The 25,179-nt window shown below is 43.2% G+C and overlaps 1 protein-coding gene across 11 annotated transcripts in view; it reads left to right on the forward strand.

Annotated features, from left to right (window-relative positions):
- Positions 1-25,179, forward strand: part of PLD1 (phospholipase D1) — a 144,769-nt gene that overhangs the window by 99,278 nt on the left and 20,312 nt on the right. For 9 of the 11 annotated variants that reach the window (XM_025201771.1, XM_025201770.1, XM_025201774.1 and 6 more), the window contains 6 exons: positions 3,230-3,358; positions 3,710-3,828; positions 4,461-4,574; positions 7,759-7,866; positions 19,156-19,266; positions 21,005-21,093. In XM_025201771.1, the coding sequence (XP_025057556.1) occupies positions 3,230-3,358; positions 3,710-3,828; positions 4,461-4,574; positions 7,759-7,866; positions 19,156-19,266; positions 21,005-21,093 (670 nt within the window). The remainder of the gene's footprint in view (positions 1-3,229; positions 3,359-3,709; positions 3,829-4,460; positions 4,575-7,758; positions 7,867-19,155; positions 19,267-21,004; positions 21,094-25,179) is intronic. The other 2 variants (XM_006021722.3, XM_006021723.3) reach the window with 1 other exon arrangement.

A 25,179-nucleotide genomic window follows, 5' to 3' on the forward strand; every position in this document is an offset into this window, starting at 1 on the left:
CTCTAAAATGGGACTGAATTTTTTGAAGTGTGTGTGATATCATTACAAGTTGGAAAAGAGGATGAATGTGATATTCATGGCTGCATGGCCATGTATTTAAATGGAGAGTTGGCCACTGTTGTTCTCAAATCAAGGTGCAGAGTTGAGAAAGGAGTGGAATGCATCGTCTGTATTGGTGTCCGTGGAATGGCAATAGCATATGCTGTTGAGAGGCCTGCTTTCTTCCAGGTAGGCAGGTAGGCAGAGAAGGGATTTGGCTTCTTTAAAAAAAGTGTGATGTTATGGTTGCTTTTTCTCATTCTGGAGTGGCAGTGAATAGATTGTGGCAGATGACAAAAGCGTGTCAGCCCCTGCATTGTTTGCGGGGGTGAAAGGACAGTTGTTTGGGAAAGGATTGATGGCTTAGGCATGTCCCCTAAGCCTAAGGAAGCATGTACAGGTACTCCTCACTTAACGTGGTCCCAGTTAATGTTGTTTTGTTATTACATTGCTGATCTATTAGAGAACATAGTCATTTAAAGTCATGCAATGTCCAGTTATAACGTTGTTTGGTCGCTGCCTGCTAGTAGGTAACTACTGTGACGTAATTGGAGTCGCTTAAAATCGTTTTGCTTGAAGTCACATTTTTCAAGAATGTAACTATGACATTAAGCGAGGAGTAGCTGTATAGGTTTTTAATCCAGAGAAGAAAGATTATTTGATGCTTTATTCCTTAGTCAGATGAAAGGTATTGGGCTCAGTTCAAAGTCTGTGTTGTGTAGGGGGTTAGACTAGGTGACCTAATGGGTCCCTTCTGATGGATAGAATTTTCCAAAGTACTCCGCACTGGCCTGAAGGTGATTCTGCTAAAGAAAGTGGGAGTTTCACCATTATTTTGTGTGAGAGCATAACTACACCAAGTGACAGCAGTTTTGATTTATTTGCACTATATTAATTCATTTGCTTTGTGAGATGAAACAGTTCCTTTGTAATAATAGCATTTAGGAAGTTAGTTGCAAATATCTGGGAGAGGCACGTACACCAGCTTTAGATCAGTGGTCCTCTTTTGACTTTGTTGGAACGATGACTACTGGTTCACATCGCCGTTAATGAGAAGACAAATAATCCCAAGGTCCCGAGTGACTCAAGTACCATAGCTTTGTTTTTTTAAGAAGAGATTTGTTTGGACAACCAGGACTTTTTTCTCAGTGGAGATCTTTGGACTTTGGAGATTGGTCCCCTTGCCTTAACCTGACAGAGCCCAAACGCAATGCCCAAGCCACAGCTTATCTGTTTTCCTGTGGTTTCTTTGAGCTGGCGGCTGACTGAAACTGACTGCCTCAGTTTCAGGAACTGGGAAGTGCCTAAAACCTGGCATGATATCTAGGTTCATCTTACAAATCCTAGAGATCACATCGTAGGTGATGTTCCTGAGGGTGGGAATTCAGGCAAAGAATTAACACTGCGCCACATTGTTCTTTTATGGCCACCTTCAGTACTCATTTAATGCATAAATAGTCAGCTGAAGATAAAATCTTAAAATCCTACACAAAGAGTCTGTTTTCATATGTGAATATGTTGCACTGCAGAATGTGACAGTGACCACTTTCATATTCATTCATGCGAGTCAATGTTGATCTCAGAAAGTTGGTTAATAAAACATGTTCTGACTCCATGGCATTCACATATCTGTTATTTGCCTACTCCATGATTTCCCGCTCCACCTGTCTCTCACTAGCAATTCATGCAGAACTGCCAGCTGGAAGCACCTTTGCTATGCCAGCTGGTCAGTTGTTATCATTTGTGCCAGCCTGTTGCATGGCATTTTGGCTTTGCCTGGCTTCATGTGGTGTTAAACAGCTGCCTGTTTATATATTGTTACGGTATTGTTGCTATTGTATATTTTGTTGGATAATCCTAAAAGATGCTATAATAAGTTGTCATGGGCTGCCTGGCTGCTTGGTCAGAAGAATAAAGACATTAGATTCAGTTCCTAAACCATGTTGCTGAACTACACAGAAGATCCTCCAGCTGGCATTGTCTCAGGGAGAGGAATCTCTCTGTCTTTTCCCAGCAACTGGATTAGGATGGTACTAAAACCTTCAAGGAAGCAGAATCTCTCAAACTCGGTGAGTGCAAAACAGATTAGTTGTGAGAAAATAAATGGGAACAGATGGGAGACTGCATAACCCAGATGGAGGAAAAAAATCATACAATTAGACATTGACTGAGTCCTTGAGACCAGTTGTAACTTTAACAACATTGAACAATCCCTATGGCATGACCCTGGGCAGGTCATATGAAAATAAAATAACACATATGGGACACAAATGGATAAAGAGCATCAGAACTTTGCTTCAGAATAGATGATAAACACAGAGCACTGGACTCACAAAGAAACTTTTCTTATAGACATGTTTTTGCATACTGTAATCGTTGCACCATTTTTGATAGGGCTTTTGTCAGAGGCAGGAAAGCAAGAGTTAGACTCTGGTTTGATCCCATGTGACATTTCCTGTTTTCTGAGAGGGGAAGGAAAAGAGTTCACTCTACTCCCGATCTATATGCCCATATGCACTAGAAAAGAGGTGCTAAGGAGCAGGGGCAATTTTTGCTTCTAAGTCATTGCAAAGATGCTAAGATTTTAGTGTTCGCCATGTAACTGAAATTCAACATACATGTGCACAACATAGAGGGCCATTTGAGAAACTGAAATCGTTACATAAAGACTCATTGAAAAAAAAAAGAAAGTACAATTTGTTGCTGGTTCGGTTACACAGCTACTCATTATGGAGCCAGTTATTCTGATGTGGAGTCAAAATCATGAATCCTAGAAAATGGAAGTTGATACTAGGATTTATTTGTACTGTAGTGGATAGTCATTATATAGTCAGAACGTAGTCCTATACACGGATATAGGCATGCCTTCCTCAGCGGTTATATATTGATAGATGTAGTCTTCCTTTCATAATATCGGGGAGGTGTAAATAATTAAAGTGTAAATTTTAAATACAGTTTGCAGAGGATTTAACCTCTAGTTTCAATTAGCAGCAAGATTTGTACTTGATTTTGTATCACAGGTGTTAACAGAAGACTGGAAACAATCAACTTTTCTTTCCTTTGAACCAACATCAAGACTTAACTAGAAAACAGTTTTAGCAAGTTATGCCAGTGCTTTCCTACTGAAGTGTGTGTCTCATCTGTGATGCATTGAGGGCATCTAAATAGCATGTCTTTTATATTGTGACAGATAAAGGATCGATCCGCAGCTTGAAGACTGGTGTTGGAGAGCTCTTTGGGGAAACCAGATTCTGGCATGGAAAGGACTATTGCAACTTTGTTTTTAAAGACTGGGTTCAGCTTGACAAGCCATTTGCTGGTAAGTACCGTTGCAATCTGCAAGCAGCTCTTTTGTTTCTGGGACTCCCCTGTCTTCTTCCATAAGCCTCTACTACCTAAGAAGTCCCTTTGACTTTATCCTTCTGAATTGAGACCATCTGATCTGTCAGCTGCAAAAGGCAGCAGAATTCCTAAGTGAGAACCAGATATCCTATTGCTATAATGGCTAAATGAACTTGAATCCAGCCCCCATGAGCTGAACGCCTCAGTTTTAACTCCGAATGTCCTAGCTTTTATTTCATGGAAGGGTTAAGTTTGAAGAGACCATGATATTCTTCATGCCTGGTATTTCCCTGGGGTGAAGTATAACCATATTTTTCTCTCTGTGCAGATTTCATTGACAGACATACCACACCAAGAATGCCATGGCATGACATTGCCTCTGTGGTACATGGCAAAGCAGCACGGGATATCGCTCGACACTTTATTCAGCGCTGGAACTTTGCAAAGGTAGGTTTGACAGTGGTCCTCCTGTGAAGCAGCAATCAGGGACAGGGAGGGGATCAGTAAATATACCCAGAGAAGATCAGGGGAATCAGACCAGTGGAGATGGAGTAAACAGGGAAAAGTAGCTGTGACCTGGATCCCCAAGGCCGAGGGCCAGGAAATTCTGTCAGTGAAGAGCCTGTTGGATCCAGTAAAGATCTAGTCATTAGAGGAATGCTGAGCTGTGAAGGTCCCATCATTGGCAGTCCAACGGCTAGTCCACACCACTCGGGGGTCCGATCACCACTGACACAGGTTTTTGGTCCTCACCACTGGAGAGTGAAGGCTTCATTAACCTTGTTAATGAAGATGCTCAAGGATGATACAGGAGCCTGGGGCCAACAGACAGCTTGTTTCTCTCCAAGGCAAAGGCACAGAAGAGTACAGATTTCATGGGTATCTTCAAGACTGTTCAAAGTCAGAATGAAGACTTTTGGTATACACTGAGATTCTCACACGATTCTTAAAGAAGTTTTCCACACAATTTTCTGTATTATGAAAAGGATGTGAATACAATAAAAGTATCTAATGTAAAACTCTGAAGAAAAGCAGGTTCTAAAATATTGTTTTATTTGTGTGTGTTTTTTCTTGTAAAGATCATGAAGCCCAAATACAGATCCCTCTCCTACCCATTCCTGTTGCCAAAATCTCAGCAAACTGCCAACGAGTTGAAGTATCAAGTGCCTGAGTCTGTTTTGGCCACTGTCCAGGTGGGTTTAAATGGCATTTTATTGTATGCTTCTAAAATATGGACCTCCTTGGTCATGAGCTCATTTTTAAACCATGGCAATATGAAGTATTGGTCAACTGAAACTTAATTGAGCTTAAAAAGATTTAGTGCACAAACTAGTTTTTATTTTAAAACACGTCATAGCACACCTCACCTTGACCTGGTATAGACCAGTATAGTCACGTTATTACCAACAGAGGGATGCTGATTTACATCAGTTGAGGTTCTGGTCCATTGTTTGCAAGATTAATAGTACTGACAGTTGTACTTTAAAATCCATTAGTTGTACCAAACACTTACATTAAGTGGCACCATTCAACAGAATTAAAATGGACTTGTGAGGAATGCAGGTATTGGCAACAAAGGACCAACTCTTGGGATCATCATAAATTCTAATTTATTGGACGGGATGTGAAGTTACCAATTAACTTATAAATTCAGACTTTGAGTTATGAGTGTTACTAGTCACCGTAGCGCGCGCGCGCACACACACATGCACTCACTTATTCAAACCCATGTCATATAAACCTACATAGTGTAGCGTATAGTAGCTGCTGTAGTGATTGTGAGAGCACTGGTGTCAGTATATCTACCTACCTGAGGCCCTGGTATCTGCTGTCAGTGATCAGCTTCCTTCAAGGCGATGTCTTCTCCAGAAGCGGGTCGCCTGCTTGTCCTTCTGTCTTGGTAGGTCAGATGCTGGATGAGAGGGAGCCACTGAGGGTCACGCTTCACTGCCTTTTATATCTTTCTGGCAGACTTGTGTGATCCCCCAGCAACTTCTTGGCTGCCCAATCCGGGGATTGGTGTCCTGGTGGGTTTTGAGTAGTACATGACAGCTGTTAGTCACAGGGGTCTCTGCCTGCTTGTACCTGAAGCAGGAGTCCACCCTTGACTTATTGATTTAATGGCTGTATCGTTATGGGATACTGAAATAGTCAATGGGGTGGGTGCTCAGTTCCAGGAATCAGTTCCTTGGCTTGATTAGCCTAAATTGGCTTGTAGAGTTGAGTTTTGTAATGCTAAGTTTCTCTGGTTAGGTTATTGTCAATTAACAGCCAGAGGCTCTTGCTTTGTCTTCAGTTATCTACTGAATCATCATACATTCGCATTCACTCAAGGGACTGCCCAATATAGCAGATTTTATCACTTCACAATTACAATTTCAATGCAGTTTTTAACAATGATCCAGGGTTTAACTTGATTCTACAGGGAATACATTCCTTAAGAATTTAAAAGTATAAAATATAAAATACAAACTGCCATGGTAAAAATGAGACAGATGAAATATAAAAATGCACTGTGAGAAATGTATAAAAATGCAGTGTGAGGTAGTGAGGATCAAAGGCTACTGGGGACAGTAAGTGAGTTAGGTTAGTACCAGGATGTATTTAGTCTTTGAAGTGGATATTTTAGTTCTTTTGTTTTCTTTAGTGACACTAAGCTTAATTGATATGTAAATGTAGTTTGTAGGTTTCTCCTACAGAAAGCTACTTCAGCTTTCTGGCTCGCTCTGAGCGTTGCCACACCCATGCAATGAGTGTGCTAGGTCTCTGCCAATACTTAGAAGGAAAAAGAAATGCACAAAATGGGGGGCGCAGGCAAGAAGGGGCTTCTGTTTTATCAGAGTCCAGAAGGGAAATGTACAAAGGGGGCTTTCTGCTACACAGGCTGGGAAACAGCTGTGTCTAAGGGGTATGTGTGTGTACATAAAAGGTATTCTGCTTGCACCAGGCAGAGATGTCTACTTTGAACACTACAGTATTTCAGTTCATGCCATGTCTGTGACTGATGAAATTCTAATGTTTTGACCCAGCCTGAAAAACCTCATGGATTCCACAAGTCCTTCTCTAGATAATGAGAATTAATAAGGAAACAGAACAAATATTTGTATAACTTATGTGACTAATCAGTAATCACAGCAGAGCTTGAATAGAGATGGTTAACTATCAGATACACTAAACTGTTCTTCATTGTTTAATACAGTAAAAACTAAGCTCACAAAGAAGTTGGCTGGGAAATGCAAGTAATCAATACATGTCAGGACACTTTGATCTGTTCTCAGACATTCCATTAGCAAGACCAAGTTCATTTTGTAGACCATGAATTGTAAATTTCCCTTGCTTATCTCTAATTGATATGCTATTGCAGCCGTTTGAGAGCAGGCAGCGTGGCTCATCCCTGAGCCACATATGGCTGGAGCAATTAAAACAAATTGTTTTGCTGAAAACATGCCTTTGCTCTTTAATATTCCTGCAGTTCATAGCCTTTCTGATGTGGCTGCAGGTAGCAAGTCATGTCTATAGTGTTGTGTGTGGTAGAAGCAGGCAGCAGGCATGAGAGCCTCTGAACCAGTTTTTACTAGATGACCATCTCTCTTTCTAAAGTATGTCTTGGCATGCGCAAACCTTAATTTTGGCAGCCTCCTCTGTAAAGTTCTTGCTGTCCTGATTTTGTTTTTATTCGTTTGTTTAAGTAGGAGTGCACACAATGTCAAGCCAGGTTACTAGGAAACCATATGAGGAGCCTCAACTATGGGGAGCTCTGGCTAGCAGTGAAAGTGCAGCCTCCTTATCAGTCAGAAAAGATATTTTGAATGCTTTTATAGAGAAAGATTAATGACTGACTTAATATTTCCCACTGATGAAGGGATGGGTTTTGTATTCTGAAGGCAGAGTTAGGTTTGAAAAGGAATACAGGGAATGACACACTGGGGTCCTGGCTGTCTTTGCTAGGCTTCTTCCCTGGGCTCTCAAAGAATGCTACCCATCTGCAGAGTTCAGGCCTCAGGCACATCTTTGCTTAGTTTTTAACATTATGGTTCTAGTTGTAGGTTTATCTTCATATTCTACTATTCTTGAATGCTCCTACTGAAAGCCAGGCTACTTGGGGTGCTTGCAGTGTAGGTCTCTGCTGATTCTCATACAATAAAGCCCTTTTGGACGTCTCTAGCCATTATGAAGGGAACTTGCAGTGAGTTTGGTTGTAATCTAGGTGCCGTTACACTACCAGAATGATTCAAAATGGCTTTATAAGTGTAAATAAGAATGAAAAAAAAATCAGAATCCAGCCTTCAGTCTCTGGTGATATACACATTGATGATCTGCTGTGATTTTAGTATTAAAAGTGGATTTGTAAGGATGCAAATGTGTTTCCAAAAATAGATTCCTATGCTGTTTCTCCCCTACCCTCAAGAATTAGATCTGCTAAGTAACTTCCTTTCTAAGGAATACAAGGTCCCCTCAAGCTGTTTCTCTCTGTTTGTGAGGCAGGTGAGTCTTTTGTTCAGCCTACTTTTTCTTTCTTTTCAACTTCCCAATGCAAGACACCCCCCCAGTAATGTAACCTTCTTTCTTGTCTGTCATAGGAGTGTAACAGTGGTCAGGATGTAGTCTTCTCATTTACTTTTGCAGGTTGCCCTCCAGTGGTGGTACAAGAAATACAAAGCATCTCTCTTTAAAAAGTTCTTCTACTCATAAAAAAAGGAGGGGTGTTTTAAATTATTTATTGATTTATTATTATTATTATTATTATTATTATTATTATTATTATATTTTTAGTTTAGTTTAGATTAGTTTTTTTAGTAAGCATTTCCTTAGTTAAGGTGGGTCAGACCCAGAAACGTCGGTTATCTTTGTTATTTGCTATTGTTGAAGTAGAACTAAAAGTAGGGAAGACACTACAGACAAACAGAGAAATAAATTCCCTGCCTCGCTGAGATTAAAATATAATGGGCAGATTTAGTGCAAGCCACTGGCTGTTGGGCGCTGTTGAAAATCTGCTCGTGTGTTTTAACCAACTCTACAGAATTTTGAGCAATTTTGAAAATCCAGGCTCTTGCGTGTGTGCTGAACACCTCTGAAAATCTGATTTTGAACAGATGAAGAAAGACAATTGAGCATTAAGGGTGCCTATACACGAGCAGCAAGGCGATGTGTTGTAATTGCAGCAGAGCAGACTCGGTTAATTGGATCTCATGTGTCAGTGCCAACATCTTGTGTGTCAGTGTCCCTGCACTTAAAAATGGTGACGGGGGCACTTTATCTGAAGCTTGTTCGATGAGCTTTATATAAAGTGCTGCGAGCCACCATTTTTAAGCGTGGGGAGATGATATGTGAGACGTTCTGGGCACTTTAATTAAATCAGCTCTCGGAACCACTCTAATTAAAGGTCTCCCCTCCCCCACTCCCAGAGCATGTGTATAAATGCCCTAAGATGCTATTTTTGTAGGCTATGGTCTGATCGTACCATTGCTTTGTTCTTGCTTGAGGAGAGGACTCAAACCTTTGTGAAAGATGTGTTTAAAAAGGGATTGGATAAAAGAAGAGGGAAAGCATGGCAGAGCAGATCTTGTTGAAGTGTGGACCATATCATGGAGTGGTCTGTATTACTCCTAGAGAAGGCAGGTGGCGTGGAAGAAGGAGACTGGGGTTAGGGCAGGGTAGAAAGGGGATTTAGTCAATTGTTGTTCTCTTTCTCTCTTGCCTCCCCCCCTCCACCTCTCAGCTTTGGCTTTTTGCTAAAATAGCCAGGCAATAACACTTAGATTTCAGAAAAGCCAAACAATGTTTGAATGAACCCAAACCACCCTCAAATTTCCCACCTCTAATTTTCAGTTATGATCCAAAGCAGGCACAGAAAGGGCGTGACAACGTCATACCCATCTCTCTAGCGAAAATTTTATGCCTCTCCAATGGCCTAAGGTCTTCCTTCCCCCTTTGAAGTCTGCACCACAGCTTGTGTTGTTTGCAGTTCTGCAAGAGCCCGCAGCAAACATGTGTTTACTGTTGTTTGGATGAAAAGAGCTGAAAGGATGACAGGCTTTGCGAAAAACATTGAACTGGTGGTGGGAGGCTGCAGAGCTGAGTCAAAAGCAAGGAGAGGTGACATAAACAGTCCTTGTTGGTATAATTAATATTGTGCCTAACTAGCTTGCAGGCATTTTCTCTGAAATTTGAAGATTTGGGCTTTAAATTTATAAATTTTAACTGTATTGACAAGAGGACAACTTGGCAGGGGCTGTAGGTAACACACTATTGGTCAATATTGATTTTTAAAAGTTCATAGTACATGCATATGCTTCACTTGAGGTTTTACTGTGCTGCTGAGAAGTTCACGGACTAAGTTGGGCTGCAGCTCATACTCGCCTGTCTTGGGGTGCACCATGTTTTGCTGTTAATAGGATAGTACCTGTGACACCCAGTTGAGAAGTTCTTATTCTACCCAGTAGAGGACCGTGGCGTGCAGACACGCACATGCACACCAACAAGAAACTTGATTTGCTACAAAATACAAATGTTACTGTGATGATAATTTGACTGGTCCAGTACAAGGGGCACTAGCCTTAGCCTTGGTTAATTTGGACTAGGGGCGGGCAATTATTTTGGCTGCAGGGCTGCTTAATGAGTTTTGGTGAGTTGTCAAGGGCTGCAAGGGTAGCCCCACCCCTTGACAGGTGCCCTGCCCCCTGGTCACCATCTTGGGACCAGAAATATCGTCCCCTAACCCCCGACCTTTGCTACCAGAAGTACTCCTTTTGGGAGGGGGGAGGTTGCCATCTGAACCAGAAAAAAAAACCCAAATCATATACTAAAAGTTAAACATCTATTATAACGTATTTTAATTTTATTACAAAAAATATTTTTGTTGTGATTTGTGTTTGTGTAGTATATATAGAGGTGACTACGTACTAGGTGAAAAATAAAGTCTTACTCTTGTATTGAGTCTGTGTGGGGTGTGGTTGCAGGTGGGGGTGTGTGTTGTTTGTGGAGGGGTGTAAAGTATGTTGTGGGATGTGTGTATATGTGGGGGCAGGGTGTGGGTGTGTGTGTTTGTGGGGTGTGAGGGAGAAGAACACTGTAGAAGTCTGGTCCAGTGAGTGGGGCACTAGCCTCAGCCTTGGTTAATCTAAAGCAGTGGTCACTGTGGATCCCAGAGCTTCTTGAAGTTGATCCTGGGCTGGAGGGGCTGAGCATGTGTGTGCATGTGATCATGCCCCCCAGCCCAGCAGGTCAGTTGGTGGGGGAGGGAAGGGCAAAGGCCCAGGGGACACGTGCAGTGTGGCTTAGGGTGCACAGCCCAGCCCACAGCAGCAGCCGCCTCTGCTGCACACATATTGGGGGGGGGGATGTGCCCCCCCCAAACGTGGGGCTGCGCCAGTGGCTGCAGGTAGGGAGTGGGGGCAGGCCCTGCACAGCTGGGATGGGGTGGGGATGGAGCTGCGAGTGGCTCATCCAGGGGGTGTGGGGAGGTGGGAAATACAGCCTGGGAGGGCAAGGTGGGGTGTGTGCCCCTGGATCTGCATGCGGGGCAGGGGCAGAGCAGCACTGGGCTTTCCCCAGCCGGGCTGCGCTCAGGCCGGGCAGTTGCAGCGGCAGTGCTGGGAGTGGGGCTACAGGGTGGGGCCATAGCCCCCACAACCCTCGCTCCCAGTGGCACTGCCGAGCACAGCATGGGCCAGGCCTGGTGTAAACAGCCCGGCGCAGCCTTCCCCTCCCCCTGAGGACATGGGGCCCAGGGGCTGGTGGACGCAGGGGAGGATGGGCTGCAGCTGGAGGCTGGAAGGCGGCGCTGGGCTGGTCCCACTGGGCATGATCTTTGGTTCCTCTTAAATTCCAAAAGTGATCTCTGACGTAAAAAGGTTGGAGACCGCTGATCTAGGGGCTAGACTCTAGACTCAAGACCCTTCATGACTTCCAGTGTTATGTCAGGCAAATCACTAAGCTAGATTTTTATAGCTATTGTGGGCACTTAAAAATTTACATAGAAGCCCACCTTTGAAAATCTGGTTGGTAATCCTCAGTTTCACATCTGCAAAATGGGTTCTTTCCTTCACTGTGGAAAGGAAAGACATATAAATACCTCAGATGGTTGGATGTGTGATATACCCTGAAATTTCTTTCTCAAAACTGTCCACAAATTGTTGTGTGAGCCTGCCAGAACCACACTGACTGATTGCAGTGGGAAGCAGAGCTTTCCAGCTTGGTTTAGTTAATAGCTTCTGCCTCTGACTACAAGGAGGAACGGTGGGAAAAGAATTCTTGTAACAACAATGCTGTGACCTGTCAAGCTTTTAGACTGCTGATATAGTGAGAGAATAAAAAGGAGTTGGAAGTGAAAGGGGCATAAGGACTTCGGCTAGTTGTGAAGATTTGAATTGAAAGCGATCAGTCCTCTTCTGATCTTTATCGTCTGACAGTTCTCTTGTCAGATGATTTTTCCAGCCAGGCATCACTTTATCTCTGAGTGGTAAAATGGTTCTTCAGCTTGAGAGGGGTTTATGAGCTATCGGGCATAAAATAAAAAAAGAATTGATTTATTTCCTGTGCCCATCAGAGCCGACACTACTGCTGCTAATGGAGAATTTCTGAGCTGCTGAAATCAGTCTCTCAATCCCACCACTGAGCAGCTTACTTGGGATGTAGAAATTATTTTTAAGGGCATGGGCTAAGTACTTAAATATCTGTGGTCCCAATGCTATGAAACCACGGTCTGGAGGGGGCGTGTGGGAGCTGTGTATTGAAAAAATTGTTTTTTAAGAGTTTTATTTCCCAGGTAGGGTTGAATTTTGGGGCCCACTGCCACAAGTCTCCCTGTTTATATCCTGTAATCTGAGGCAAATTTCTGGACAGTGGCTTTACTGGGGTTGCGGGGAGGGAGGATGAGGTAGCTGGTGGGGAAAATTGCATCCCCCTGGTTGGAGCCAGCTACACCAACAGACGCTGCACAGGCAGCTGAGTTCTTGAGTTTCACCGCTGCAGGGCATGGAGCTTGCAGCTAGCAGGAGGAAGTAGAGAAGGGAGCAAGGAACTGTGCTGCCCGCTGGGGACCGGTCCTCTGGAGAAGAATTATAGCAACAGAGGCAGTCCGGGCAACAAGAATATTTCCCCACTCCCACAAATGCAGCAGTCCCTGGTCCAAATGTCATTATAAGATACTCCCAAGAGTCTGGGCAGGGTAGGGTTTGATCTGAAAATGAAAGGTTTTATCCCCACATATAATTTATAAAAATGTTCCTTAGCATAAATGAAGGTATGGCCTAAGTTTCCTGAAAAACTAACTCTAAGACCCAGAGTGTGAGTTTAAAGCCACCATTACTATAGTTAAAATGGGTTGTAGCATTAGAAAGGTCACTTCCCCCTGCTGGAAAACATCAGAGGCCAAGAAGTCCATTTATTCTAGGTCCAGCTTCTCTTTCACCTGACAGTTGTATTCTGCATAATTACAATTTTCCTATGAATACTAGTTATGGTTATATTAACACTAGTATACTATAAAACTAGTTACTTTTGTTGTTGCCCTTTGTTATTTTTTATATACCAGCTAGTTGGTAGCAATAAATTAAGTTTACTTTCATATGAGATTCATTCCCTCTGACTTTGCCTTTGATCCTGGTGTAATATTTTTGCCATGTTTTCTTTTATTACTTTAGGGCCTTTCAGGAGGGCGTGCATTTAAATGAGAGGCCCTCTCTAATCCTTGTTCTGTTCCCAAAAGCTAATAAACAAAACATTCAGCTGTAATTTCTCAATTATTGCTTGACTGCTCAGTATCTTTAGTCTCATACTGTGAGAATTGTTGTCTGCTGTAACTGCCATTTCTAGAAAAGGACAACTATGGCATAGAGCTGGAGCCATGTCTGTCTAGTGAGTTGCTGTTATATGCATCTATGGAAATGTTCCTTAGTTCTTTTATTCTTTCCTTAAAATTGCATTCTCCTCTGGCATTTTTTTCATTATTTCAATATTATTCAGAGTCCCAATTTTTTCCTTCCTCTTTCTGACATCTGCCTTCAATCCTTCAATCGACAGAATGACCCAGAACTGTTCATTTATCGCCTCTTTGATCAGTAAATCACCCTGCCTGTGGTAGGGCTGAATGACCTCTCTCTCTTCCTAATGCATTTGAAAGCTGACCTGTTTGCTGAAACCTCTTATACAATCTTCCTTTCTACTTCATAGTTTCGCTTGCCTTCTTTCAGCTCCATGCTGTATCCTTTCTGTTGCTGCTAGAAATGGCACCTGTCTTTCTGCATATTTGTTGCATCCTTGGTTTTTCTTTCTTTTTTTTTTTTCTTTTTCTTTCTTTGTTTTCCTTTTGCAGTGTCCTGCTTACTCCTGATTGGTTTGTTGTGATTTGCTAGACGTTAAGTCACAGCACAGCAGTCATGCAGTATGTGTTGAAGGAAATGTCAGCAAAATCAGGGACATATGTAACTTGTTTAGAAGTTGCTTCAATTCTGTTTCTAAACACGTAGTGGGCACCGGCAGACGTATGGCTTCCTGCTGTAACTCATGGCTTTTAACAGGAAGTGCCATGAGTCTCACCATTTCCCCTGACCCAGCTGTTGGGCCCAGGGGTTCGAGGGATCAAGCTCCAGTTTGGAGCAGCTGCGTGTTTGCAGCCACTCTCCTCTAGTCCCGCCCCTCCCTTCCTAGCTCTGGTGCTGTCTTCTGAATGGGAGCAGGGGAAGGGAGCAGTGGAAGTTCAGAGGCTTTTTCCCCCCCCCTTTGGGGGGGGGGGGGGGGGGGGGGGTGGATTGGAGCTCCTCCACCCAGCCTACCCTTCAGCATAGGCTGGGCAAACCCCAGACTGAACTCCCTCCCTCCCTTTTCCCCCTCCCAGTTGCAGAAAGTACTAGGAACTGCTCACGGCACGTGCTTACAGACATTGAAGGTGCTCTGATTTGGGCCACCTTCATCTGAATCCTCATGTAATGAGAATTCAGATTGTCATGCAATTGGGCATTTTTAAAGCGCTCTGCATCCATGCTCTTCTGTCAGTACATGGCTGTAGAGCACTTCAGGGGCCCAGTCATGTGAAAAACCATCATTTCTGTCAGTCCCTGAGATGTCAAAGGAATTGCTTAGCCCTCCTCTGCTGGCAGAAAGTCTTAGTTTAGTATGCATCAGGAATATACATCACAACATGCCAGTTAATATTTCATAGACTAACCTGCTAACCCTTGAATTCCTGCACGCTTGTATATTCAGATGTTTATTAATGCATGCGAGTGTGAGGACGTGGAGAGCATATTCTTGGTTCATCTTGTTTTAATTAAACCAGTTATGGGTGATTTGTACATCATTATTTATGGATGAGTAGAAAATGGAGCCTGTGACTAGAATGGAAGATAAATCACAGAATAAGACACATCCAACTTGGCAAAATATTTCCTCTGCAAGCTGAGCCCATTCTAGGTGAGTGTGCAATTTCACACCTGCCACAGCACAAAGTCATTAGCAAGTGGTGTCAGCCAACTGGCCAGAGAGAGCTGTGAGAGGTCCAGGCACCGCAGACTGAAAATCCTATCACTGTAAACTGTTTCCCAGACTTAGCAACTGGCTCCTGCAACTGTCAAGAGCTCTTGGAAAGGAGTCGTAGCTCTTTGCTTTAGCGTTACAGCCTGCAGAGAGGTTCTTGCAGAGTCGAACGCACAAGGCAGCCCGCTGTAGGTGAGGAGTAGGGCTGTGCAAGGCTTCGGACCATCTTCAGATCCGGAGAAGCTTCGGACACTTTGGCATCTGAAGCAGCATGTCCGAATTGATGCGCTAGCTTTATCAGGCTTTCCAAAGTGGTTCAGAGCTTCCGAAGCAGTTCGGAAAAGCTTCAGAGCCGCTTCAGAGATCCGGCCATAGGATATAATGGGAAATCAATGAAATATCTATAACTTTGTTGTTTTTTGTCTGATTTGAATGAAATGTGCAGGGATTGTAGCCTCTTCTGAGAGCATAGATTCTGCCAAGTTTCATGAAGATCGGTGCAGGGGTTCAGGGGCAACTGCACCCCAAATTTGTGAAAGCGAATCTCATGTCGAGTCTATGTGTTATACCACAGGGGGGTGAAAACTGCAGGAGTGGTAGCCCCTGGTGAGGCCACAAACCCTGACAAGTTTCAACAAGATCAGTGCAGGGGTTTGGGGGGAACTGCACCTCAAGATGCGGACAGGCAAAACTTGTGACACAAATGACCCTGTGTGCGTTAAGGTGCAGCAGGTTGAAAACTGCAGGGGTGGTGGCTCCTGCTGAGGCCACAAAGCCTGCCAAGTCTCAAGGAGATAAGTGCAGGAGCTTGGGGGAAACTGCACCTCAAACTGTGGACAAGCAAAACTCGTGACATGGGTGACACTGTGTGTGTTAAGGCGTAGCAAGGTGAAAGCTGCAGGGATGGTAGCCCCTGCTGCAGCCATGAAGCCTGCCAACTGTCAAGGAGATCGGTGCAAGGGTTCTGGGGCCCTGCACCCCTAGCTGCTGACAGGCAAAACTCATGACATGGGTGCTTGTGCAACTGACTGTCTCTGTCTGGGGGGGGGGACTACTGCAGGCCCTTCTGCTAAGCTACTGTGTTACCAGTTACCAATCAATCATGATTCATTCAGGGACCAGCTCAATACATAGTTGCTAGTTAATGTAGCCAGTTAATTAGCATTAATTAACACATACAAAACCAGAGACTAAAGAGAGGAAATAATCAATACAGACAATCAACTGCCCCAAGACGGAGAGAGTCAGTTGCAAAAGCACCAATACCAAGACTTTTGCCTGTCAACAGCTAGAGGTGCAGGGCCCCAGAACCCAGAAGCCCTGCACCGATCTCAACAGCTAGCAGGCTTCGTGGCCGCAGCAGGGGCTACCGCCCCTGCAGTTTTCAGCCTGCTGCACCTTAACACACACAGGGTCATCAGTGTGACAAGTTTTGCCTGTCAGCAGCTTGAGGTGCAGTTCCCCCCAAACTCCTGCAACTTTCAACTTGAAACTTGGCAGGCTTTGTGGCCTCACCAGGGGCTACCACCCCTGCAGTTTCCACCCCAATGTGGTGTAACACATACACGTGACATGAGTTTTGCTTTCATGAATTTGGGGTGCAGTTCCCCCCAAACCCCTGCACCAATCTTCTTGAAGCTTGAAGCTTCATGCTCTCAGCAGAGGCTACCACCCCTGCAAGTTAATCCAAATCAGACAAAAAACCACAAAGTTATAGCTATTTCATTGATTTCCCCATTATGCTCTATGGCCGGATCTCCAAGGCAGCTTCGGAGCTGCTTCCGCCAGATAGAAGTGGAAACCCAGTCCGGAGCTCTGGATCGGATCCCTGGCATCCGAAGCAGCCAGATCTGAAGCCAGATCGAATAGCTGCCTACTCGCCACAGACCTAGTAAGGAGTCACAAAACTGTATGCTGACCAAGCTGAGTGTTTAAGAAAAATTAAACTGTTAGTTTCTGTTTACAACAAGTGATTTTGTCTTCCTAAATGTTGAGGGGATGATGATATCTTTACCCCAAGGGAATTGTGAAGAGTTATTTGGGAGCTCAGTCCTGCATGGTGCTGCTGAGTGCTGTAAGAAAATTACTCTTGACTGCTTCCCCTGGATTTCAGACAAGGGTCATGGTGCTCAGCTTTCTATAAGGGGTTGGCAGTTGGCAGAGATTTAGTTTACCTGCACTTTAAACATGTGAAGCACCATGCAAATGTTAAGCACTTGTTTTGTAAACAGTAGTCCTGGAGGTGAACAGCCTGCAGATGAGGTAGCTGGAGGTGGGCTTCCAGGAATAAGTTGAGCTCTGCCACTAGAATCACTTAGTTCATGTCCACATACCCCATTGGTCAGTGAGGGGTGCGTGTCCACTGTGGCATTTCATCCATGAAGGATGCAAGTCTGGTTGCATCTCTTGGCTACAGGGGCTGGCTCCACAGCTCCAGCTGTTGTGACTCAGTCTCTCAACTCTGGAGTTTTCCAGGTCAATCCCCAGTAATGGGCAAAACAGCAGTTTTCATATAAGTGGAGATTTCCCCAGGTTTTGACCTGCTCTGCATCTTGTATGCTTGGGATGACCTTCACTTGTTGAAAACAAATATATGACCCACTGGCTATATGCCATGCTTTTTCCCCTGTTGGGCCTGAAGCTTGAAAGATTTGGGTTGGGTATAGCACTCAGCTGCAGAGCTGCTGATCCTTAGCTGGCATAAATTGCCATTGTTCTACTGAAGCCAACTGAACGATGATAATTTCACAGTTGAACTACAATAATTTAACAGTAATTGAGAACTTGCCCTTTACTCTTCATCTTTTAACTGTAGAAACAAGTGCGTTAGCTCTGGAGGTCCCTAGTTCAGTCCTTCTCGTCAGAGAGGAAGATGATTACCATATAGATTGAAAGACTGCTCCAAACAAGAGTGTAATGTGGATGAGGAGATGATGAAGTTGGACTGGAAGGACTTTGGTAGAAAATAGAGGGTGGGAGGACATGTGGAGAGAGGTGAGGTCAGCGGTGTAGGAAGAGAACAGCAAGATGAGGACCGGTCTTGACTTGAACGTGGAGAAATATGAAAAATCCATTGGAGAATCCTTAGAAGGGTGCCGCATGAGAGGAATGGGAGATGTACAAAGTGATGCACATACTTAGAAGAGTCTTAGGACTTAAATAATTCACCCATGTATGAATGGACCTGTAAATGTTGCAATAAATGGCTGAATGGAGATGCTTATTTTCAAGCTATTGTTTGGATGCATTTTGCTTGGTAGCGCTTAAAGCGTGGGATTAATCATGAGTAATTATCCTCCCTGAGGTCACACACAGACACCATTTAATTAAAATAATACATTGCCATCCAGCAAAATGTTGTAGCTTTGCTTGTTTTTTGACACAAAGTATAGGAATAGACATGAGATGACACTGGGGGAAGGTCAGTGAGTAGGAGCTGATGGTTACAGAGGCAAGCAACTATCTGAGCACAGGCAAGAATTTCAGCAGTGAAAAAAATTCAGCCTGGGAGAGAATGTGAGCAGAGATTCCTTCCTGTGCTAGTTTGGTTATCTTTGTCTTAAAGCTTTGGCGCTACGTTGTGGCACTCTGTGGTATTCTTGGGATTTGCAGTCCAAAATCATTTTCTTGTGAATTTGAGATGCTGTAATTTTAAATTTAAAAAAATCAGAAAAGTGACATTTTTAGGAAAAATTTTTCATTTAAAAAATGGGAATATATGCCTAGGACAAAGACTGTTATTCCTGGTTTAAAACTTTGTGGCCTCAGCCTCTATAAGATGCCATGGTATCTTAGACTAAACTTATTCATTTCAATTGGGACCTCATCATTAAAATGGAAGGTGCACAAGCCTACAGGTCAGAAATAAAGGTCTAATCTTGCACTGCTGAAATCAGTGAGTTTTTTCCCCTTCAACTTCAATTAGTATAAGATCAAACTTAAAATATTTTAGACCAATTTAACATTACAAAACTAAGAATTATACTTTTGCAGAAGCAGACTGACACATCGTGGTATGACTCCAGTTATCATCCAGCTGTAATTCCATTGATTTCAGTGAAGCTATTCTCGCATACAATGGGATTAATTTAGTAATGGATCAAAATGTTTTCATTTTTTAACAGTCTTAAGCTGCAGCTCCCAATATTTAGCATGTAAGCAACAAATATCATGTATTACATAAGACAGGGAAACCTTGACAAATAAACTAAGCAGTCAGGAGCATTTTCTGTAAAATTGGTAAAGAGTGTTTTTGTGCTTTTGGGACAGAACTAAAGTTGCTAATTTTTCACTTTCCAGGTGCTCCGTTCTGCTGCTGATTGGTCAGCGGGCATTAAGTATCATGAAGAATCCATCCACGCTGCCTATGTTAACGTGATAGAAAACAGCAAACATTTCATATATATAGAAGTAAGTACTCTTGAGGCAAGTCAAGAGCAGGCTGCATTTTTGTCTTGCTAAGAGTAGCCTTTGCCCTTCAGTGGGATGATGTCGGTTAGTTGAGAAACATGTGGCATATATGAAGCCTTATCTGGAATCCAATAAGGCCTTGGGATTGTTTCCATTGACAGCAATGGCCTTTGGATCAGTCCTGTAAATAATATACCAGCACTGAATTCTGAATGTAGAAGGAAGTACAAGCCCCATCTGTTACTACCCCGCTTTCCAGAACCTCTAGTGCGGTGGTTCTTGAACTGTTTAGGCTCAAGGCACCCCTCCATAAGTTTTCTGAATTTAGCGACATCCCATTTTTCCAGGAGGTTTGGGTGGGGGCCCGACTGGGAAGTGGCTGCAGCAGAATGGGGGGGAAATAACCTACTATAGGCAAGAAAACCCCCTCCTTTCAAAGCTGCTTGGAAATAACCTACTGCAGGCAAGAAAACCCCCTCCTTTCAAAGCTGCTTCCCAAGCCTGTCACTTGCCTCCTGGAAACAGAGGTGCACTGGGCAGGGCCCAAAGCGTGCTGCGGCACCGCAGTTAAGAACCACTTCTCTAGCGGTTTCCCTCTTCCATGCAGTGCTCCTTCAGCTTCTTTGTGTCTCTCTGTGTTCCCTGCTTCATCTCCAACCCTAGGCACGGTCTCCCATCAATGTGTGATGCGATGCACTTCATGGATCTGAGAAACTGCATAATTTTCCTGCGTATAAATGGACCTGTACGTTTTGAAGTAAATGGCTAACTGAGACACTTACTGTACATCCTTTTCAGGCTATTATTTGGATACTTTTTTTCACTAGTTTTTAAGGAGAGGGATTAATCAAGAATAATTTCCTTATCACACTCACAGACGCCTCTTAATTAAAATAATACATTGCCACCCCGGAAGATGTTCTACAGGCCATAACATTAGTTGCTTCTTGGCACAAAATATAGTATAACAAGTCTCCTGTACCTGTAAGATTGAAGATTTATTTTCTTTAGGGACCATAGGTGAAATCCTGGTCTAGTTGAAGTCTGTGTCAAAAGTCTAGTTGACTTCAACGGGAAAGGATTTCACTGCATGTGTCAGAGTCCCACAAGAACCCAGAGAGTTCTCCAAAGACAGTTACCTGCTTGGGAAGCAGTCATTCACTTGGGTATGCATTGTACCTTGCTAAAGCCACAAAATGTAATTATTTTATTATTTCTTATGGTGTTTATTTTGATGAAGTAGTCTGTTTTGATGCTATGTTTAGTGGGGGGAGAGAGGTTTCTTATCCTAATAAAAATCAAGTATGCAGGTATGAAGATTTTTGTACAAGTTAAGTAATCCTGCTATATTGTGTCAGTTTTGTTCTGCTGTTCCACAAAAAAAGTTCCCTTTGAATTGTAGCAAAATGGTTTCCAAGTCATTTATTTAACTATCTGTGACCCTACTCGTGGCCTTCACTGTTATAATATCTGACTGCCTCTCCATGGTTGAATGCATTAGTCCTTGCATCATCTCTGGGAGGTTAGGAACGTGTTATTTTCCCCACTTCAGGGTAGGAAACTTAAGAGGAATAGAGAGACAAAGCGAATTCTTGTCTAAGGTCACACAAAGTCAGTAGTAGATTGGGGAAGTGAATACAGAGGCCATGAGTCCTAGATCCAAGTACTGAACCACCCTTCCTTTCTTATCGTTGGCAAAAAGGCAGTGATGATTCTTTTTTGCTCACTTTTCCCGTAGAACCAATTTTTTATTAGCTGTGCTGATGACAGAGTTGTATCGAACAAGATTGGAGATGCAATTGCTCAGAGGATCCTTAAAGCCCACAGGTAATTTTGTTATTAAAGGTACCATCAAGATGTTGTTACAAGGATGATGAAAGAAAATATGATAAAAGGAATCCAGAGTGCATCTAGGTCAAATTCTGTTCTGTTACATCAGTGTAAATCTGAAATAATTCCTTTGAAGTCTGTGGTATTGTTCTGCATTTTGCTGGTGTAGCTGACAGGAGAATTTGGCTCTGTAACTATAACGTTCACTGGGAAACAGTCCTTTGATACTGTATTAACTCTTCTTCATGATTCTAACCAACCTTGAATTTTACACTCAGTTTAGTTTAAGCACTTAAAATTATATCATTTCTTATCATTGATATGTTGTTTATTAAAGAGTAAATTTCTTGTACAGGAAATTGCCTTTCAATATGGAAAGCAAAAGCTATTGTATAGTAGGGAATTTGTCCAAGTTTCAGGTTTAGAGAATTATTTCACTTCCAAACCTTTCCTTAAAAGAGCTGGGGGATATTTTACAATCCCTACATCATTTCAGAGGCACTCTAGTATTTTAAGTAGTTTGATAATTACTGCATGGATGGATGGCATCCAGATCATTTTTAGTTACTGCTATCGTTTGAGAACAAGTGACTTGGTGACAGTACTGATAACTGGAGCATCTAGCACCCGATGAAGCACTTTGTCTTTTCTGTGACCCTAAACACCGTCACTTAGGTTTGTTTTTTTTGGTATCTTTAAGACACATTTATCTGTACTTCATTCTTGCCAGATTGAGTTTGTGGCCAACATTCCTCACTTTCCTCCCCACTTTCACTGATCACTTGTGCTTTTTGGTGTGCACAAGGATGAGTTTGATTTATTTGGCAATGGTTTTTTCTGTATATTCCTATTGTCTATAGCAGTGGTTTTCAACCTTTTATTAATTGTAGACCCCTAAAAAATGTTGAATGGAGGTGCAGACCCCTTTGAATTGTAAATGTGGGTATTCACATACTTTTGATTTATCGTAATCATCTTTTGCAGACCCCTTAGACATAGTCTGCAGACCTCCAGGGGTCCACGGATCACAGGTTGAAAACCACTGGTCTATAGGAATGCATGGGCTGATTCTCAGGACCTGGGAACCCTGCTGGAGTCATTAAGATTTCACTCTTTTGAGCACTTCAGTGTTGAAGTATTGGCAGGTATAGAACAGACACTCACGAGAGAAAGGGTCTGATTTTTCTTCAAAGAAGGTGTAAATCAGGTGTCTATAAATAGACAGCAAACCAGTGTGAAAGCAGAATTTGGTTCAGCGTGTTCAGAGACACAAAGGGAAGGACAAGCAGTAGGGGACCTGGTTTGTTTCAACATGAGCACCATTTTTCTATGTAAAGGCAGCAAGCAGAACAAGATGGGGATAGGGACAACACTTAACCATACCAAGCTGTGGAGAAAACCTGCGGGGCAACTGTCTCATGCCAGAATAAATCAGGTGTAATGCAGTGAAGTGAAAGGAGTTGCACTGGGTTAAAATCAGTGTGATAACAATAAGGCCCTTTATATGGTATTTGTTGGGGGCAGAAATATTTTGCTCATCACATCAAGGCAATGTTATCAGATGCCTCACCAATGGCACTCGGCATTTAAGAGATGGTGCTTTGGTGTGTCATTTTTTTCACTGTAATCTGCATGTCTTGCTGGGGCACTTGGGCTTCATGTCACTTTGTGGTCCCAGAGTAGTGTATTGATTTAATTCAAAGACAAGGTTTTTCCCTGCATTTAACATGGGGGGAGGGGGAAAAAAACCCTTGTCTTAAAACTGAGTGGGGTAGGGGGGTGACAGGGTGGCACAGGGCAGGCAGCTGCTATGGCTCAGGCTCCAGCCTCTACCCAGGTTCATGGCCATAGTCATAGCTGATGCCTGCCCCACCCCCCCCATGGCCTCTGCACCTCACGCTCTCCCCCCTAAAGTTTCTTTCCCCCCATCTCTTGCCCCCATGCAGCCTCTACTCCCCTGCCTGCCCCTCTCCCTTTCCCCCTCTCCCCTTACTCCGCACCAACAGGCTCTGTGCATGCTGCAGCCTGGGGCACTGAGCGTGGACCCAGCCCAGACCCATAGCAACCGCATGCAGCTTGCACAGCTGTTCCAGGGGCTGGGTTGGGCTGGGGGGAGCAGAGAGGTTCTAGGGGAAATAAGAGGGGTGGGAGAGAGCAGAGAGGCTGAGGGAGAGGGGAAAGTGGGGAGCAGAGGCAGGGAACAGGAGGGGGCAGTGGTGGCAGGGGGTAGGCACAAGCAGGGAACCAGCAGCTTGGCCTCCCCACCTGCCCACCCTGCTGCCTGCCCTCCTGCAGCAGTGTGGGGTAGGGGTGAGTTAAAGGCAACCCTTCTATAATTAGAGTCTAGATATGGAAAATTTTAACAAATGTATACATTTTCTATGTCTAGAATCTAATTATTGGGGGATTGTCTTAAATTCAGGATCATCTTGGATTCGAGTAAATACAGTATCAACAAAGTGTTGTTAGACTACAGAGATACTCCATTGTGGATTTCCTACTTGGATCTAACCTATCTGCATCGGTGTGTCCCTGGTTGTAACAGCCTGCTGTAGCACATTTTACTGGATTGCTGCATGCTTGTAATTTAAACAGCTACAAAAAAGGCAGGTACGACTTAACCACAAATTCTCCAATGACCCATTTTCCAATACCGAGCCTCTTTGTTACTTCAGTCTTATGCTGGTATAACGCCATTGATTTCAATAGCCTCACACTGTCCAAAATTGGTGGGTCAGATGAGGCCCCAAACACCTGGATCAGGTCCCGTGTGGCCTTGGCTGGTCCTTTAAAGCAGGATCAGGCCCTGGGGCCCTCTGCCACCTCTGCCTGGCCCTACATGCTATCCAGTGTGTGGGGCACCCCACAGGACCTGAAATTTGGCAGCAGGGAAGCAGTGCCACCACCAAATTTTCACACCTCTGGAGGGCCTGACAGGCCAGATGACATGGTGTCAGGAGCCAGATCTGGTTGAGGACACCAGAGTGGACAGTCAAGCCCAGGCTGAGACCCACAATGCATTGCCATAAAGAGGCTGGCATTAGCTAAGCTGAAGAATATGGTTATCAGACCCTATTTTTCCATATGGAATTGACACCTTCCAAATTTCATAGGAAAAGCAGACTGACATGTTGACATTTATGGAGTATTCTGAATCAAGCCTACACGCCTCTTTATTCTGTAGCAAAACATGCTTTCTACAAATATAAGTAATATCATCTAATATAAGCCTCTGTGCCATGGGCTTACTTTTAATAGGTTTTACAATATGCAAGTCATATTTTGTATGAAAACTAGTGTCTTGATATTTTTCCCTTCAAAATGCAACATAGGTTCACAAATAGCAAGAATTACTGGGTTTTTTTATTTCAAAATCTCTGCCGTTATAACTGTTTGATGTGTGAAGATATTTTAACCACTTCTGAAATTATTTTGAAAGGAACATGAAGTTAACATTTTGACTGTGATAGAAACCTTTAAATACTTGCTCTCTTAATCTAGGATAAACACACAGTTTCCTCAATATCTTCAATATATCTTTTTCACTTCCCTGTATTTACTATAGGACACCTTGTATAATGGAAACACTGAGATTATTGAATAGTTTGTGCTTATTTAAGCTATGATTCAGCAAGGCACTTAAAGCACATAATGAACTTTTAAATACCTAAATAACTCCATTAACAATCCAGATCAACTGGAAGTTGTCAGGGCCAACACAAGCTCTTCCGTTAACAGAGGAAACTGTTGTGTTGATACATGTACTTCAAAACAAGGGTGAACCCCTTCTCTGGTATTTGTGCCTCTCCTGTAAAGGTGCAGACCTTTTAAGTTTTCCCAGGAAGGAAGGAAGGCTGTTAGCAACATTTGTAAACTGGTCCCCTGGATATTCTTTTCGGTTTTGAAATGGTTTTCCCCACATTAAACTGTTTGCCACCTGGTGATAAGTCCCTTACGTAGAGCTCCCTTCACAGAGATAACATATATGAAAATAACTAAAAAAAAAAATGAAGGTAATAATAACAAAATAATTTGGGCTTTGATAGCAGTTCAGCTTATCAGAAATCACCCACTATAACGTTC

Source organism: Alligator sinensis, unplaced genomic scaffold, assembly GCF_000455745.1.
Source record: "Alligator sinensis unplaced genomic scaffold, ASM45574v1 scaffold379_1, whole genome shotgun sequence".
NCBI lineage: Eukaryota > Metazoa > Chordata > Crocodylia > Alligatoridae > Alligator > Alligator sinensis.